General features: G+C 28.1%; 1 protein-coding gene across 1 annotated transcript in view; it reads left to right on the top strand.

The window, feature by feature from the left end:
* The window catches only part of LOC145247348 (vasoactive intestinal polypeptide receptor-like), a 489,053-nt gene that overhangs the window by 446,662 nt on the left and 21,764 nt on the right, over positions 1–20,627 (top strand). The window contains exon 11 of the mRNA XM_080109023.1: positions 17,814–17,949. Coding sequence (XP_079965149.1) covers positions 17,814–17,949 — 136 coding nt within the window. The remainder of the gene's footprint in view (positions 1–17,813; positions 17,950–20,627) is intronic.

Raw genomic sequence — 20,627 nt, forward strand, 5'->3', positions numbered from 1 at the left:
TTTTTACAGAAAAGCATTTACCTTCATGCTAGTAAATAATAATGATCCCTTCACTAATGTTAGACTCCCTGAAAATCCATAGACACTTGTCACAGTTTATTAGCCATACAGAACCAATATATAACACTTTTTACAGATATCACTTATTTGCTTATTTACGACATCTTGGAACGAACTCAATTGTTTTAAGGGAGGGCGTTTTCATTCAAGCTAGTAAGAAATTATTGTTCCTTTCCCAATGTTATGTCTGAATAAAATTTATGGACACTTCTCACGATTTATTAGTGTAACTGAAACTATATATATGACGTTTTTATATGTTGCATACATTCGAACGAATTCAATTATTTTTACGGAAAAGCGTTTTACTTTCATACTAGTTAGGAATTATTTTTCCTTCCTCAATGTTTTAAAATTTAAAAATGCTCCTTTAAAATTTATGGACACTTGTCACGATTTATTAGCGCGACTGAAACTATATATGACCCTTTTTATAGATGTCATTTATTTTGTTTCCGATATGGAAGAGCATTTAATGTCATGCTAATAAGGAATAATTTTCCCTTCATCAATTTTATGCTCCCTTAAAATCCATGGACACTTGTCACGAGTTATTAGCGTTAATGGCCTTTTATATAACGCTTTTTATAGATGTCAGTTATTTGATTATTTTTTGTGATACTTTCGAATGAATTACCTTAACACATGAAGGAAAAAATATTGCACATAAATTCGTATAGAAAGCATGAAATGATTTAAAGCATTATTATAATATTAATATATTGGACTGTCCTCTATATTTTATCAAAACAGTTTTTTATGTAAACACGTCGACAAACACATCATTTATTTTTATTCTGAGGCCGAAGTGAGGCATTTTACTGTTAGCTGCTTCCAATTATAGATCCGTTTTGCATATTATTCTCTCTGAAAATTAACGGACAATTGCTACGATATTAGCTCTTTAATTTCTATGGCTTTGTCTCAAAGATAGTACAATTGACTTTTAAGGCCTTCATTTGTGTTGAGTTTGAATATTTATATGATGCACAGATCGTTAGATTCTTGATTTTTCCTTTTGGTGTAAACAGTTAGTTCCTATTGACTAGCTTCACCATGATAACAGAGTTATACGGAGGTCAGTTTTTAAGGTGAGGAAAATCAATTTTGGCTGTTTCTTATTCCGTGAAATGGAATATAATTATTCTGAGTGGGAATAAAGTCCCACAAATAAAAATTATGCAACAGAATCAATTATTGATTTTGTAGTCAGGAAACCAGTGATTTGAGAATATGATTCGTTTTATATGAATGATATTTTTTTAAAAAGTAAAAATTATGTATTCTCAAATATTACAAAATCAAAGTAAAAGTTTTAAAATATTTTTTAAATGATGTATGATTTATATTGGAAGGATTTGAAAGCTAACAAACACAAATCGGTGTTATATTTTAAGGCTTGTTAATTTGAACGTTCGTCTTTTTATTACATGTGATACATGTAAGTGCAGATTTTTAATGTCTGAAAAAGTTTTTTTTTACTATTTTTGTTCATTGGTTTCCATGTCTCCGATTTGTTCTTTATCTTCTTCGAAAATTCAGATAATTCTGATTTTTTATTCATGTTCACCATATGTATAAGGCATCAATAAATAAATTTCCCTTAAATTTCACTTTGTTCAAATATGGCAGTTGGCTATAAAGTTGATCATGAGACACTATTTAAGCAAAATTCTTTAAATTGAAATTTCTTCTGAAACATTAAATTCAAGAAATTTTCACAAATCAAAATCATGTAATCGATTTAATTCAAAATTATAATCTTAGACATACGGATAAAAATTATCATCTTAGAGATACGGCAAAAAATTATCATCTTAGACATACAGCTAAAAATTATCATCTTAGACATACGACTAAAAATTATCATCTTAGACATACGGCTAACAATTATCATCTTAGACATACAGCTAAAAATTATCATCTTAGACATACGACTAAAAATTATCATCTTAGACATACGACTAAAAATTATCATCTTAGACATACGACTAAAAATTATCATCTTAGACATACGACTAAAAATTATCATCTTAGACATACGGCTAAAAATTATCATCTTAGACATACAGCTAAAAATTATCATCTTAGACATACGACTAAAAATTATCATCTTAGACATACGACTAAAAATTATCATCTTAGACATACGGCTAAAAATTATCATCTTAGACATACAGCTAAAAATTATCATCTTAGACATACGACTAAAAATTATCATCTTAAGCCATACGGCTAAAAAATTATCATCTTAGACATACAGCTAAAAATTATAATCTTAGACATACGACTAAAAATTATCATCTTAGACATACGACTAAAAATTATCATCTTAGACATACGGCTAAAAAACTATCATCTTAGACATACAGCTAAAAATTATAATCTTAGACATACGACTAAAAATTATCATCTTAGACATACGGCTAAAAATTATCATCTTAGACATACAGCTAAAAATTATAATCTTAGACATACAGCTAAAAATTATCATCTTAGATATACAGCTAAAAATTATCATCTTAGACATACGACTAAAAATTATCATCTTAGACATACGACTAAAAATTATCATCTTAGACATACGAAAAACAATTATCATCTTAGACATACGGCTAAAAATTATCATCTTAGACATACGACTAAAAATTATCATCTTAGACATACGACTAAAAATTATCATCTTAGACATACGGCTAAAAATTATCATCTTAGACATACGACTAAAAATTATCATCTTAGACATACGACTAAAACTTATCATCTTAGACATACGACTAAAAATTATCATCTTAGACATACAGCTAAAAATTATCATCTTAGACATACAGCTAAAAATTATCATCTTAGACATAAGACTAAAAATTATAATCTTAGACATACGGTTAAAAATTATCATCTTAGACATACGGCTAAAAATTATCATCTTAGACATACAGCTAAAAAGTATCATCTAAGACATACGGCTAAAAATTATCATCTTAGACATACGACTAAAAATTATCATCTTAGACATACGGCTAAAAATTATCATCTAAGACATACAGCTAAAAATTATCACCTTAGACATACAGCTAAAAATTATAATCTTAGACATACGACTAAAAATTATCATCTTAGACATACGGCTAAAAATTATCATCTTAGACATACGGCTAAAAATTATCATCTTAGACATACAGCTAAAAATTATCATCTTAGACATACTGCTAAAAATTATCATCTTAGACATACGGCAAAAAATTATCATCTTAGACATACAGCTAACAATTATTATCTTAGACATTCGACTAAAAATTATAATCTTAGACATACAGCTACAAATTATCATCTAAGACATACGACTAAAAATTATCATCTTAGACATACGGCTAAAAATTATCATCTTAGACATACAGCTAAAAATAATCATCTTAGACAAACAGCTAAAAATTATCATCTTCGACATACAGCTAAAAATTATCATCTTAGACATACGGCTAAAAATTATCATCTTAGACATACGGCTAAAAATTATCATCTTAGACATACAGCTAAAAAGTATCATCTAAGACATACGGCTAAAAATTATCATCTTAGACATACGACTAAAAATTATCATCTTAGACATACGGCTAAAAATTATCATCTAAGACATACAGCTAAAAATTATCATCTTAGACATACAGCTAAAAATTATCATCTTAGACATACGACTAAAAATTATCATCTTAGACTTACGGCTAAAAATTATCATCTTAGACATACGGCTAAAAATTATCATCTTAGACATACAGCTAAAAATTATCATCTTAGACATACGGCTAAAAATTATCATCTTAGACATACGGCTAAAAATTATAATCTTAGACATACAGCTAACAATTATTATCTTAGACATACGACTAAAAATTATCATCTTAGACATACAGCTACAAATTATCATCTTAGACATACGAGTAAAAATTATCATCTTAGACATACGGCTAAAAATTATCATCTTAGACATACAGCTAAAAATTATCATCTTAGACAAACAGCTAAAAATTATCATCTTAGACATACAGCTAAAAATTATCATCTTAGACATACAGCTAAAAATTATAATCTTAGATATACGACTAAAAATTATAATCTTAGACATACAGCAAAAAATTATCATCTTAGACATACGGGTAAAAAGTATCATCTTAGACATACAGCTTAAAATTATCATCTTAGACATACGGCTAAAAATTATCATCTTAGACATACGACTAAAAATTATCATCTTAGACATACGGCTAAAAATTATCATCTAAGACATACAGCAAAAATTATCATCTTAGACATACAGCTACAAATTATCATCTTAGACATAAGACTAAAAATTATCATCTTAGACAGACGGCTAAAAATTATCATCTTAGACATACGGCTAAAAATTATCATCTTAGACATACAGCTAAAAATTATCATCTTAGACATACGGCTAAAAATTATCATCTTAGACATACAGCTAAAAATTATTATCTTAGACATACGACTAAAAATTATTATCTTAGACATACAGCTAAAAATTATCATCTTAGACATACGACTACAAATTATCATCTTAGACATACAGCTAAAAATTATCATCTTAGACATACAGCTAAAAATTATAATCTTAGATATACGACTAAAAATTATAATCTTAGACATACAGCAAAAAATTATCATCTTAGACATACGGCTAAAAATTATCATCTTAGACATACAGCTTAAAATTATCATCTTAGACATACGGCTAAAAATTATCATCTTAGACATACGACTAAAAATTATCATCTTAGACATACGGCTAAAAATTATCATCTAAGACATACAGCTAAAATTATCATCTTAGACATACAGCTACAAATTATCATCTTAGACATAAGACTAAAAATTATCATCTTAGACATACGGCTAAAAATTATCATCTTAGACATACGGCTAAAAATTATCGTCTTAGAGATACAGCTAAAAATTATCATCTTAGACATACAGCTAAAAATTATCCTCTTAGATACGACTAAAAATTATCATCTTAGACATACGGCTAAAAATTATCATCTTAGACATACGGCTTAAATTATCATCTTTGACCTACAGCTAAAAATTATCATCTTAGACATACAGCTAAAAATTATAATCTTAGACATACAGCTAAAAATTATCATCTTAGACATACGACTAAAAATTATCATCTTAGACATACGACTAAAAATTATCAGCTTAGACATACGGCTAAAAAATTATCATCTTAGACATACAGCTAAAAATTATCATCTTAGACATACGACTAAAAATTATCATCTTAGACATACGACTAAAAATTATCATCTTAGACATATGGCTAAAAAATTATCATCTTAGACATACAGCTAAAAATTATAATCTTAGACATACGACTAAAAATTATCATCTTAGACATACGGCTAAAAATTATCATCTTAGACATACAGCTAAAAATTATAATCTTAGACATACAGCTAAAAATTATCATCTTAGATATACAGCTAAAAATTATCATCTTAGACATACGACTAAAAATTATCATCTTAGACATATGACTAAAAATTATCATCTTAGACATACGAAAAAAAATTATCATCTTAGACATACGGCTAAAAATTATCATCTTAGACATACGACTAAAAATTATCATCTTAGACATACGACTAAAAATTATCATCTTAGACATACGGCTAAAAATTATAATCTTAGACATACGACTAAAAATTATCATCTTAGACATACGACAAAAATTTATCATCTTAGACATACGACTAAAAATTATCATCTTAGACATACAGCTAAAAATTATCATCTTAGACATACAGCTAAAAATTATCATCTTAGACATAAGACTAAAAATTATAATCTTAGACATACGGTTAAAAATTATCATCTTAGACATACGACTAAAAATTATCATCTTAGACATACGGCTAAAAATTATCATCTTAGACATACGACTAAAAATTATCATCTTAGACATACGACTAAAATTTATCATCTTAGACATACGACTAAAAATTATCATCTTAGACATACGACTAAAAATTATCATCTTAGACATACAGCTAAAAATTATCATCTTAGACATAAGACTAAAAATTATAATCTTAGACATACGGCTAAAAATTATCATCTTAGACATACAGCTAAAAATTATAATCTTAGACATACAGCTAAAAATTATCATCTTAGACATACGAATAAAAATTATCATCTTAGACATACGAAAAACAATTATCATCTTAGACATACGGCTAAAAATTATCATCTTTGACATACGACTAAAAATTATCATCTTAGACATACGAAAAACAATTATCATCTTAGACATACGGCTAAAAATTATCATCTTAGACATACGACTAAAAATTATCATCTTAGACATACGACTAAATTTATCATCTTAGACATACGGCTAAAAATTATCATCTTAGACATACGACTAAAATTTATCATCTTAGACATACGACTAAAAATTATCATCTTAGACATACAGCTAAAAATTATCATCTTAGACATACAGCTAAAAGATATCATCTTAGACATAAGACTAAAAATTATAATCTTAGACATACGGTTAAAAATTATCATATTAGACATACGGCTAAAAATTATCATCTTAGACATACAGCTAAAAAGTATCATCTAAGACATACGGCTAAAAATTATCATCTTAGACATACGACTAAAAATTATCATCTTAGACATTCGGCTAAAAATTATCATCTAAGACATAAAGCTAAAAATTATCATCTTAGACATACAGCTAAAAATTATCATCTTAGACATACGACTAAAAATTATCATCTTAGACATACGGCTAAAAATTTTCATCTTAGACATACGGCTAAAAATTATCATCTTAGACATACAGCTAAAAATTATCATCTTAGACATACGGCTAAAAATTATCATCTTAGACATACGGCTAAAAATTATCATCTTAGACATACAGCTAACAATTATTATCTTAGACATACGACTAAAAATTATCATCTTAGACATACAGCTACAAATTATCATCTAAGACATACGACTAAAAATTATCATCTTAGACATACGGCTAAAAATTATCATCTTAGACATACAGCTTAAAATTATCATCTTAGACAAACAGCTAAAAATTATCATCTTAGACATACAGCTAAAAATTATCATCTTAGACATACGGCTAAAAATTATCATCTTAGACATACGACTAAAAATTATCATCTTAGACATACGACTAAAAATTATCATCTTAGACATAGGACTAAAAATTATCATCTTAGACATACGACTAAAAATTATCATCTTAGACATATAGCTAAAAATTATCATCTTAGACATAAGACTAAAAATTATAATCTTAGACATACGGTTAAAAATTATCATCTTAGACATACGGCTAAAAATTATCATCTTAGACATACAGCTAAAAAGTATCATCTAAGACATACGGCTAAAAATTATCATCTTAGACATACGACTAAAAATTATCATCTTAGACATACGGCTAAAAATTATCATCTAAGACATACAGCTAAAAATTATCATCTTAGACATACAGCTAAAAATTATCATCTTAGACATACGACTAAAAATTATCATCTTAGACATACGGCTAAAAATTATCATCTTAGACATACGGCTAAAAATTATCGTCTTAGAGATACAGCTAAAAATTATCATCTTAGACATACAGCTAAAAATTATCCTCTTAGATACGACTAAAAATTATCATCTTAGACATACGGCTAAAAATTATCATCTTAGACATACGGCTAAAATTATCATCTTTGACCTACAGCTAAAAATTATCATCTTAGACATACAGCTAAAAATTATAATCTTAGACATACAGCTAAAAATTATCATCTTAGACATACGACTAAAAATTATCATCTTAGACATACGACTAAAAATTATCAGCTTAGACATACGGCTAAAAAATTATCATCTTAGACATACAGCTAAAAATTATCATCTTAGACATACGACTAAAAATTATCATCTTAGACATACGACTAAAAATTATCATCTTAGACATATGGCTAAAAAATTATCATCTTAGACATACAGCTAAACATTATAATCTTAGACATACGACCAAAAATTATCATCTTAGACATACGGCTAAAAATTATCATCTTAGACATACAGCTAAAAATTATAATCTTAGACATACAGCTAAAAATTATCATCTTAGATATACAGCTAAAAATTATCATCTTAGACATACGACTAAAAATTATCATCTTAGACATACGAAAAAAAATTATCATCTTAGACATACGGCTAAAAATTATCATCTTAGACATACGACTAAAAATTATCATCTTAGACATACGACTAAAAATTATCATCTTAGACATACGGCTAAAAATTATAATCTTAGACATACGACTAAAAATTATCATCTTAGACATAGGACTAAAATTTATCATCTTAGACATACGACTAAAAATTATCATCTTAGACATACAGCTAAAAATTATCATCTTAGACATACAGCTAAAAATTATCATCTTAGACATAAGACTAAAAATTATAATCTTAGACATACGGTTAAAAATTATCATCTTAGACATACGACTAAAAATTATCATCTTAGACATACGGCTAAAAATTATCATCTTAGACATACGACTAAAAATTATCATCTTAGACATACGACTAAAATTTATCATCTTAGACATACGACTAAAAATTATCATCTTAGACATACAGCTAAAAATTATCATCTTAGACATACAGCTAAAAATTATCATCTTAGACATAAGACTAAAAATTATAATCTTAGACATACGGCTAAAAATTATCATCTTAGACATACAGCTAAAAATTATAATCTTAGACATACAGCTAAAAATTATCATCTTAGACATACGACTAAAAATTATCATCTTAGACATACGAAAAACAATTATCATCTTAGACATACGGCTAAAAATTATCATCTTAGACATACGACTAAAAATTATCATCTTAGACATACGAAAAACAATTATCATCTTAGACATACGGCTAAAAATTATCATCTTAGACATACGACTAAAAATTATCATCTTAGACATACGACTAAAAATTATCATCTTAGACATACGGCTAAAAATTATCATCTTAGACATACGACTAAAATTTATCATCTTAGACATACGACTAAAAATTATCATCTTAGACATACAGCTAAAAATTATCATCTTAGACATACAGCTAAAAGATATCATCTTAGACATAAGACTAAAAATTATAATCTTAGACATACGGTTAAAAATTATCATATTAGACATACGGCTAAAAATTATCATCTTAGACATACAGCTAAAAAGTATCATCTAAGACATACGGCTAAAAATTATCATCTTAGACATACGACTAAAAATTATCATCTTAGACATACAGCTAAAAATTATCATCTAAGACATAAAGCTAAAAATTATCATCTTAGACATACAGCTAAAAATTATCATCTTAGACATACGACTAAAAATTATCATCTTAGACATACGGCTAAAAATTTTCATCTTAGACATACGGCTAAAAATTATCATCTTAGACATACAGCTAAAAATTATCATCTTAGACATACGGCTAAAAATTATCATCTTAGACATACGGCTAAAAATTATCATCTTAGACATACAGCTAACAATTATTATCTTAGACATACGACTAAAAATTATCATCTTAGACATACAGCTACAAATTATCATCTAAGACATACGACTAAAAATTATCATCTTAGACATACGGCTAAAAATTATCATCTTAGACATACAGCTAAAAATTATCATCTTAGACAAACAGCTAAAAATTATCATCTTAGACTTACAGCTAAAAATTATCATCTTAGACATACGGCTAAAAATTATCATCTTAGACATACGACTAAAAATTATCATCTTAGACATACGACTAAAAATTATCATCTTAGACATACGACTAAAAATTATCATCTTAGACATACGACTAAAAATTATCATCTTAGACATATAGCTAAAAATTATCATCTTAGACATAAGACTAAAAATTATAATCTTAGACATACGGTTAAAAATTATCATCTTAGACATACGGCTAAAAATTATCATCTTAGACATACAGCTAAAAAGTATCATCTAAGACATACGGCTAAAAATTATCATCTTAGACATACGACTAAAAATTATCATCTTAGACATACGGCTAAAAATTATCATCTAAGACATACAGCTTAAAATTATCATCTTAGACATACAGCTAAAATTTATCATCTTAGACATACGACTAAAAATTATCATCTTAGACATACGGCTAAAAATTATCATCTTAGACATACAGCTAAAAATTATCATCTTAGACATACAGCTAAAAATTATCATCTTAGACATACGACTAAAAATTATCATCTTAGACATACGACTAAAAATTATCATCTTAGACATACGACTAAAAATTATCATCTTAGACATATAGCTAAAAATTATCATCTTAGACATAAGACTAAAAATTATAATCTTAGACATACGGTTAAAAATTATCATCATAGACATACGGCTAAAAATTATCATCTTAGACATACAGCTAAAAAGTATCATCTAAGACATACGGCTAAAAATTATCATCTTAGACATACGACTAAAAATTATCATCTTAGACATACGGCTAAAAATTATCATCTAAGACATACAGCTTAAAATTATCATCTTAGACATACAGCTAAAAATTATCATCTTAGACATACGACTAAAAATTATCATCTTAGACATACGGCTAAAAATTATCATCTTAGACATACAGCTAAAAATTATCATCTTAGACATACAGCTAAAAATTATCATCTTAGACATACGACTAAAAATTATCATCTTAGACATACAGCTAAAAATTATCATCTTAGACATACGACTAAAAATTATCATCTTAGACATACGAAAAACAATTATCATCTTAGACATACGGCTAAAAATTATCATCTTAGACATACGACTAAAAATTATCATCTTAGACATACGAAAAACAATTATCATCTTAGACATACGGCTAAAAATTATCATCTTAGACATACGACTAAAAATTATCATCTTAGACATACGACTAAAAATTATCATCTTAGACATACGGCTAAAAATTATCATCTTAGACATACGACTAAAATTTATCATCTTAGACATACGACTAAAAATTATCATCTTAGACATACGACTAAAAATTATCATCTTAGACATACAGCTAAAAGATATCATCTTAGACATAAGACTAAAAATTATAATCTTAGACATACGGTTAAAAATTATCATATTAGACATACGGCTAAAAATTATCATCTTAGACATACAGCTAAAAAGTATCATCTAAGACATACGGCTAAAAATTATCATCTTAGACATACGACTAAAAATTATCATCTTAGACATACAGCTAAAAATTATCATCTAAGACATAAAGCTAAAAATTATCATCTTAGACATACAGCTAAAAATTATCATCTTAGACATACGACTAAAAATTATCATCTTAGACATACGGCTAAAAATTTTCATCTTAGACATACGGCTAAAAATTATCATCTTAGACATACAGCTAAAAATTATCATCTTAGACATACGGCTAAAAATTATCATCTTAGACATACGGCTAAAAATTATCATCTTAGACATACAGCTAACAATTATTATCTTAGACATACGACTAAAAATTATCATCTTAGACATACAGCTACAAATTATCATCTAAGACATACGACTAAAAATTATCATCTTAGACATACGGCTAAAAATTATCATCTTAGACATACAGCTAAAAATTATCATCTTAGACAAACAGCTAAAAATTATCATCTTAGACTTACAGCTAAAAATTATCATCTTAGACATACGGCTAAAAATTATCATCTTAGACATACGACTAAAAATTATCATCTTAGACATACGACTAAAAATTATCATCTTAGACATACGACTAAAAATTATCATCTTAGACATACGACTAAAAATTATCATCTTAGACATATAGCTAAAAATTATCATCTTAGACATAAGACTAAAAATTATAATCTTAGACATACGGTTAAAAATTATCATCTTAGACATACGGCTAAAAATTATCATCTTAGACATACAGCTAAAAAGTATCATCTAAGACATACGGCTAAAAATTATCATCTTAGACATACGACTAAAAATTATCATCTTAGACATACGGCTAAAAATTATCATCTAAGACATACAGCTTAAAATTATCATCTTAGACATACAGCTAAAATTTATCATCTTAGACATACGACTAAAAATTATCATCTTAGACATACGGCTAAAAATTATCATCTTAGACATACAGCTAAAAATTATCATCTTAGACATACAGCTAAAAATTATCATCTTAGACATACGACTAAAAATTATCATCTTAGACATACGACTAAAAATTATCATCTTAGACATACGACTAAAAATTATCATCTTAGACATATAGCTAAAAATTATCATCTTAGACATAAGACTAAAAATTATAATCTTAGACATACGGTTAAAAATTATCATCTTAGACATACGGCTAAAAATTATCATCTTAGACATACAGCTAAAAAGTATCATCTAAGACATACGGCTAAAAATTATCATCTTAGACATACGACTGAAAATTATCATCTTAGACATACGGCTAAAAATTATCATCTAAGACATACAGCTTAAAATTATCATCTTAGACATACAGCTAAAAATTCTCATCTTAGACATACGACTAAAAATTATCATCTTAGACATACGGCTAAAAATTATCATCTTAGACATACAGCTAAAAATTATCATCTTAGACATACAGCTAAAAATTATCATCTTAGACATACGACTAAAAATTATCATCTTAGACATACAGCTAAAAATTATCATCTTAGACATACGACTAAATATTATCATCTTAGACATACGGCTAAAAAATATAATCTTAGACATACAGCTTAAAATTATCATCTAAGACATACAGGTAAAAATTATCATCTTAGACATACGACTAAACATTATCATCTTAGACATACGGCTAAAAATTATCCTCTTAGACATACGACTAAAAATTATCATCTTAGACATACAGCTAAAAATTATCATCTTAGACATACGGCTAAAAATTATCATCTTAGACATACGGCTGAAAATTATAATCTTAGACATACGACTAAAAATTATAATCTAAGAGATATTACTAAAAATTATCATCTTAGACATACAGCTAAAAATTAACATCTTAGACATACGACTAAAAATTATAATCGAAGACATACGACTAAAAATTTTCATCTTAGACATACGACTAAAAATTATCATCTTAGACATACAGCTAAAAATTATCATCTTAGACACAGCTACAAATTATCATCTTAGACATACAGCTAAAAATTATCATCTTAGACATACGACTAAAAATTATCATCTTAGACATACAGCTAAAAATTATCATCTTAGACATACGACTAAAAATTATAATCTTAGACATACGACTAACAATTATCATCTTAGACATACGACTAAAAATTATCATCTTAGACATACAGCTAAAAATTATAATCTTAGACATACAGCTTAAAATTATCATCTTAGACATACGACTAAAAATTATAATCTTAGACATACGGCTAAAAATTATAATCTTAGACATACGGCTAAAAATTATCATCTTAGACATACGGCTAAAAATTATCATCTTAGACATACGGCTAAAAATTATCATCTTAGAAATACGGCTAAAAACTATCATCTTAGACATACGGCTAAAAATTATCATGTTAGACATACAGCTAAAAATTATAATCTTAGACATACGGCTAAAAATTATCATCTTAGGCATACGACTAAAAATTTTCATCTTAGACATACGACTAAAAATTATCATCTTAGACATACAGCTAAAAATTATCATCTTAGACATACAGCTAAAACTTATCATCTTAAACATACAACTTAAAATTATCATCTTAGACATACGGCTAAAAATTATCATCTTTAACATACAGCAACAAATTATCATCTTAGACATACAGCTAAAAATTATCATCTTAGACATACGACTAAAAATTATCATCTTAGACATACGGCTAAACATTATCATCTTAGACATACGGCTAAAAATTATCATCTTAGACATACAGCTAAAAATTATCATCTTAAACATACAGCTAAAAATTATCATCTTAGAAATACGGCTAAAAATTATCATCTTAGACATAGAGCTAAAAATTATTATCTTAGACATACTACTAAAAATTATCATCTTAGAAATACAGCTAAAAATTATCATCTTACATACGACTAAAAATTATCATCTTAGACATACGGCTAAAAATTATCATCTTAGACATACAGCTAAAAATTATCATCTTAGACAAACAGCTAAAAATTATCATCTTTGACATACGACTAAAAATTATCATCTTAGACATACGACTTACATTTATCATCTTAGACATACGACTAAAAATTATCATCTTAGACATACAGCTAAAAATTATCATCTTAGACATACAGCTAAAAATTATCATCTTAGACATACGACTAAAAATTATCATCTTAGACATACGACTATAAATTATAATCTTTGACATACGACTAAAAATTACCATCTTAGACATACGATTAAAAATTATCATCTTAGACATACAGCTAAAAATTATCATCTTAGACATACAGCTTAAAATTGTCATCTTAGACATACGACTAAAAATTATCATCTTAGACATACGGCTAAAAATTATCATCTTAGTCATACAGCTAAAAATTATCATCTTAGACATACGACTAAAAATTATAATCTTAGACATACGACAAAAATTATCATCTTAGACATACGGCTAAAAATTATCTTCTTAGACATACGGCTAAAAATTATCATCTTAGACATACGGCTAAAAATTATCATCTTAGACATACGGCTAAAAATTATCATCTTAGACATACAGCTTAAAATAATCATCTTAGACATACGGCTAAAAATTATCATCTTAGACATACGGCTAAAAATTACCATCTTAGACATACGGCTAAAAATTATCATCTTAGACATACGACTTAAAATTATCATCTTAGACATACAGCTAAAAATTACTATCTTAGACATACGACTAAAAATTATCATCTTAGATATACAGCTTAAAATTATAATCTTAGACATACGACTAAAAATTATCATCTTGGACATACGACTAAAAATTATCATCTTAGACATACGGCTAAAAATTATCATCTTAGACATACGGCTAAAAATTATCATCTTAGACATACGGCAAAAATTATCATCTTAGACATACGATTAAAAATTATCATCTTAGACATACGATTACAAATTATCATCTTAGATATACAGCTTAAAATTATCATCTTAGACATACGACTAAAAATTATCATCTTAGACATACGAATAAAAATTATCATCTTAGACATACGGCTAAAAATTATTATCTTAGACATACCGCTAAAAATGATCATTTTAGACATACGACTAAAAATTATCATCTTAGACATACAGCTAAAAATTGTCATCTTAGACATACAGCCAAAAATTATAATCTTAGACATACGGCTAAAAATTATCATCTTAGACATACAGCTTAAAATTATCATCTCAGACATACGGCAAAAAATTGTCATCTTTGACATACGACTAAAAATTATCATCTTAGACATACGACTAAAAAGTATCATCTTAGACATACTGCTAATAATTATCATCTTAGACATACGACTAAAAATTATCATCTTAGACATACAGCTAAAAATTATCATCTTAGACATACAGCTAAAATGTATCATCTTAGACATACGACTAAACATTATCATCTTAGACATACAGCTAAAAATTATAATCTTAGACATACAGCTAAAAATTATCATAGACTAAAAATTATCATCTTAGACATACAGCTAAAAATTATCATAGACTAAAAATTATCATCTTAGACATACAGCTAAAAATTATCATCTTAGACATACTACTAAAAATTATCATCTTTGACATACGATTAAAAATTACCATCTTACGATTAAAAATTACCATACGACTAAGAATTATCATCTTAGACATACAGCTAAAAATTATCATCTTAGACATACGACTAAAAATTATAATCTTAGACATACGGCTAAAAATTATCATCTTAGACATACATCTAAAAATTATCATCTTAGACATACGACTAAAAATTATCATCTTAGACATACGACTAAACATTATCATCTTAGACATACAGCTAAATTTATCATCTTAGACATACAGCTAAAAAGTATCATCTTAGACATACGACTAAAAATTATCATCTTAGACATACAGCTAAAAATTATCATCTTAGACATACGACTAAAAATTATCATCTTAGACATACGACTTAAAATTATCATCTTAGACATACGGCTAAAATTTATCATCTTAGACATACGGCTAATAATTATCATCTTTAACATACGACTAAAAATTATCATCTTAGACATACAGCTAAAAATTATAATCTTAGACATACAGCTAAAAATTATCATCTTAGACATACCGCTAAAAATTATCATCTTAGACATACAGCTAAAAATTATAATCTTAGACATACGACGTAAAATTATCATCTTAGACATACAGCTAAAAATTATCATCTTAGACATACGACTAAAAATTGTCATCTTTGACATACGACTAAAAATTATCATCTTAGACATACGACTAAAAAGTATCACTTTAGACATACTGCTAAAAATTATCATCTTAGACATACGACTAAAAATTATCATCTTAGACATACAGCTAAAAATTATCATCTTAGACATACAGCTAAAAATTATCATCTTAGACATACGACTAAAAATTATCATCTTAGACATACAGCTAAAAATTATCATCTTAGACATACGACTAAAAATTATCATCTTTTACATACGATTAAAAATTACCATCTTAGACATACGACTAAAAATTATCATCTTAGACATACAGCTAAAAATTCTCATCTTAGACATACAGCTAAATATTATCATCTTAGACATACGACTAAAAATTATCATCTTAGACATACGGCTAAAAATTATCATCTTAGACATACAGCTAAAAATTATCATCTTAGACATACGACTAAAAATGATCATCTTAGACATACGACTAATAATTATCATCTTAGACATACGGCTAAAAATTATCATCTTAGACATACGGCTAAAAATTATAATCTTAGACATACGGCTAAAAATTATCATCTTAGACATACGGCTAAAAATTATCATTTTAGACATACGGCTAAAAAGTATCATCTTAGACATACGGCTAAAAATGGGTTAAAATGATCATACGGCTTAGGATCATTAGATTTGAATTTTTGTAAGTGACATAAAAGTGGTGCAAAACTATTCGGCCAATGAAATGTACTCCTGGGGCGGGTATTCTTCTACTTAATAAGAGATATTTACGTCTTAATTTATGAGTCATTTAGGATAAGCATGAAATTCCTTTGTTTCTTCAAAATTAAATCTTACAGAAATTGCAAATGTTGGTTTTTGATAGAATTGACCAACATTTATTGATCAACATTTATTGATCAACATTTATTGACCAACATTTATTGATCAACATTTATTGATCAACATTTATTGATCAACATTTATTGATCAACATTTATTGATCAACATTTATTGACCAACATTTATTGATCAACATTTATTGATCAACATTTATTGATCAACATTTATTGACCAACATTTATTGATCAACATTTATTGATCAACGTTTATTGACTAACGTAAATTCTTTGAACTTTCTTTCAGGCGATTGGCCAAATCAACGTTGATTCTGATTCCGTTGTTCGGTTGTCACATTATATTCTCCTTGCAACCAGATCAGCTCAGTGCCATGGCCGAATTGGTGCTGCTCACTCTGGAGATGATGCTGAGCTCTTTTCAGGTAATTATATAAAGCCCATTTTTCTCACATCCCCTCTATGGCTCTATTTTGATCTCTCTTTATCTCTCTGTCTATCTTCCTCTGTATTCTTCTCTTTCGCACACTTGAAATCCTCATATTAAAAATATGCTTTTATGTATACAAGTAAAGTTTTCTAGTAATAAACATTATTTAGATTACCGTATTACAGTTAAACAATCATAATAATACTGTTTTCATTGTTAATTTTTTATTGAGGTCGTGCAAAAACCAAAGATGATATGCAAAAGTGATAATTACCCGGTGAATTTAGAGTTTGTTCCCAAATATTGATAAATACATTAGTGAATAGTGCAACCTTTAAAATATGAGGTGTGATTAAGATGCAACTAAACAAAATTAGTATTTAGGAAGCCAAAAGTGAATACAAGAATACAGGTTCGTTCTGTGATAAGAAGAAACGTTCCTCGTTAGTGGAACATGAAATATCAATATGAAAACTGTGGAGAACGAACGCGTTTTTTTACATTTTGTTATTGACGTCATAAATTAGTGTTTCCATTCAGTAAATATGGATACACTTTGTTAATTGTACTTATTAGTATACGTTCTTACACAGGTCATCATCACTGACAAGATCTAATGGTGTTCCCTGGAGTCTGAGAACAACAAGTTTCCTTAGATTTCCAGCATTCTTTAACTCTTTCTATAATGAATTTGCAAATGAATTTGCGTTATCACAACAATCGTTTCCCATTGATTTTTCGCTGGAAGTGACCATTGGTCTGCACTAGAATTTGGAAGGCAACAAACCTCCTCTCGGTCCGAGTCCTTTCGAGTCAGTAAAGGTTTGGTTCGTGTTTTTTCTCCTCGGTCTTTCTATCCTCCTTGATCTTTCTTTTCTCCTCGGTCTTTCTATCCTCCTTGATCTTTCTTTCCTCCTCGGTCTTTCTATCCTCCTTGATCTTTCTTGAGTATTTGGTGTGCTGCTATTCGATGCCAACACTACATTTGGGGAGGAGGGGAATCTATTTAAAATTTTGCAGTTTCAGTTTTCTTGGCTGCACCTTTTTGTTTTGCTTCCGTTGCAGTTTCTACATGGCCAGTTAGCATTTGTCACTTATATGGATTGGTTTCCGCATTTGAGGGTGTCCCTTTGCTTTTAGCATTAATCTCCGTTGCATAGTCTCAATCTTTCGTTTGATTCTGATTCCTCCAAGTCTTTGCACTAACTTCTTTGGGACTGTTTCTAATGCTCCTACAATTATTAGGATGGTATTGATTTTCTTCAGATTCCATATTCCTTTCAATTCTTTGGCAAGTTCTGCATATTGGTTCTGTTTTTTTTTTTGTTTTGTTTTTTTTTAAACAAAAAAACAGCAATAGCAATGTTTAGACGAGCTCCATATTGCATAAAAATTAAATCTTTAATATCATGCCAAGCATTAATAATTGGCCAAATTTCATCACGCAACATCTACACATTTTGCTATTGTTGTTCGTGTTGAATGCCCAATTCCTTGGAAGGTGGATGGGTCCTCGCGGTTCGCACGAATGGTTGGTCAGAAGTCTTGACTCAATTCCCTGGAATTTTTTTCTCTCTATGGGGTTGGCTGAAAGAGCAAGTCTACTCAACAAAAAAAGAAAATTCAGAAGAACTTGAAGGACAAATGTGTAAAGTTATGACTACCATTCCGTAATAGTTTCTTGCGAAATCAGCTGATGCGATTCTTAATCGATCTAAAGAACTGGTCGCGCATGAAAACGCCTATATTGAATTTTAAATAAACGTCCATGCATTATACTTTCTCCTTAAAAATAGGGATTTACTGTTCATTCAATCTGTACAATTTGGAAATTTATTTTCTTCTTTTTAATTACAATGGCGCCCGGTCTTCTTGTTTGGATAAGTGTATCTGTTTATATTTCCATCTCCCAAAAGAATTATAGGATTTTCGTTTTCCAGTACTATATTCAGTTTTATTTGTCCGCATATTTAATGTGCAGTCGTCTGCAGGGTTCCTAGTCAGTGCTTTATATTTCTTTTGGGGCTAGTTTGATGCATTCTCTTATTATATGGTTTATCGTTTTATCTATTAGTCCAAAGAGTATACATTTACTATTTTCCAGTGTTTTATCTATTTTGACTTTAATGTGGTTCGTTTTAATCGCGTTGTTCTGTGCAGCTGTCAGTAGAGATCCTATTTCTCTGTTCATATACTCTTTTCTTAGCCTGGTAATTCATGATTATTTTTTTATCATTCTTATGTGTCGTCCATGTAGCACTTTTTCTTCCCATCTTTTCTCACTTTGTCTTTTTGTTTATGGCTGTATTATTTCCTGTATTGTTCTTCTTTGAAATATCTCTAGCTGCAGATATCAATCTTTTTGTTTTCTGACTTATGTACTTATCCAAGTTTTTTTCTTGCTTTTTGCACAGTTTTCTACATTTATTAGTTCTGACCCTAGAATTTCTCATACAGATCAGAGGTTATGTACTGGCAACAATCAGTGGTGATGCCTGGATTCTATGTGACAACAAGTTTCTCCAGATTTCCAGTACTCTCCATCTCTTTCGATAACCCGTGCAAATGAATTTGCGTTATCGCAACAGTCGCTTCTCGCTGATAATGACCATTAATCATCACTGGAATTTGAATGGCAATGTGTCGTAGTAGTTCGTAGTATTCTTCACACTC

The sequence above is a fragment of the Euprymna scolopes genome, chromosome 25 (assembly GCF_053919585.1).
Source record: "Euprymna scolopes isolate OS-2025 chromosome 25, ASM5391958v1, whole genome shotgun sequence".
Taxonomy (NCBI): domain Eukaryota; kingdom Metazoa; phylum Mollusca; class Cephalopoda; order Sepiida; family Sepiolidae; genus Euprymna; species Euprymna scolopes.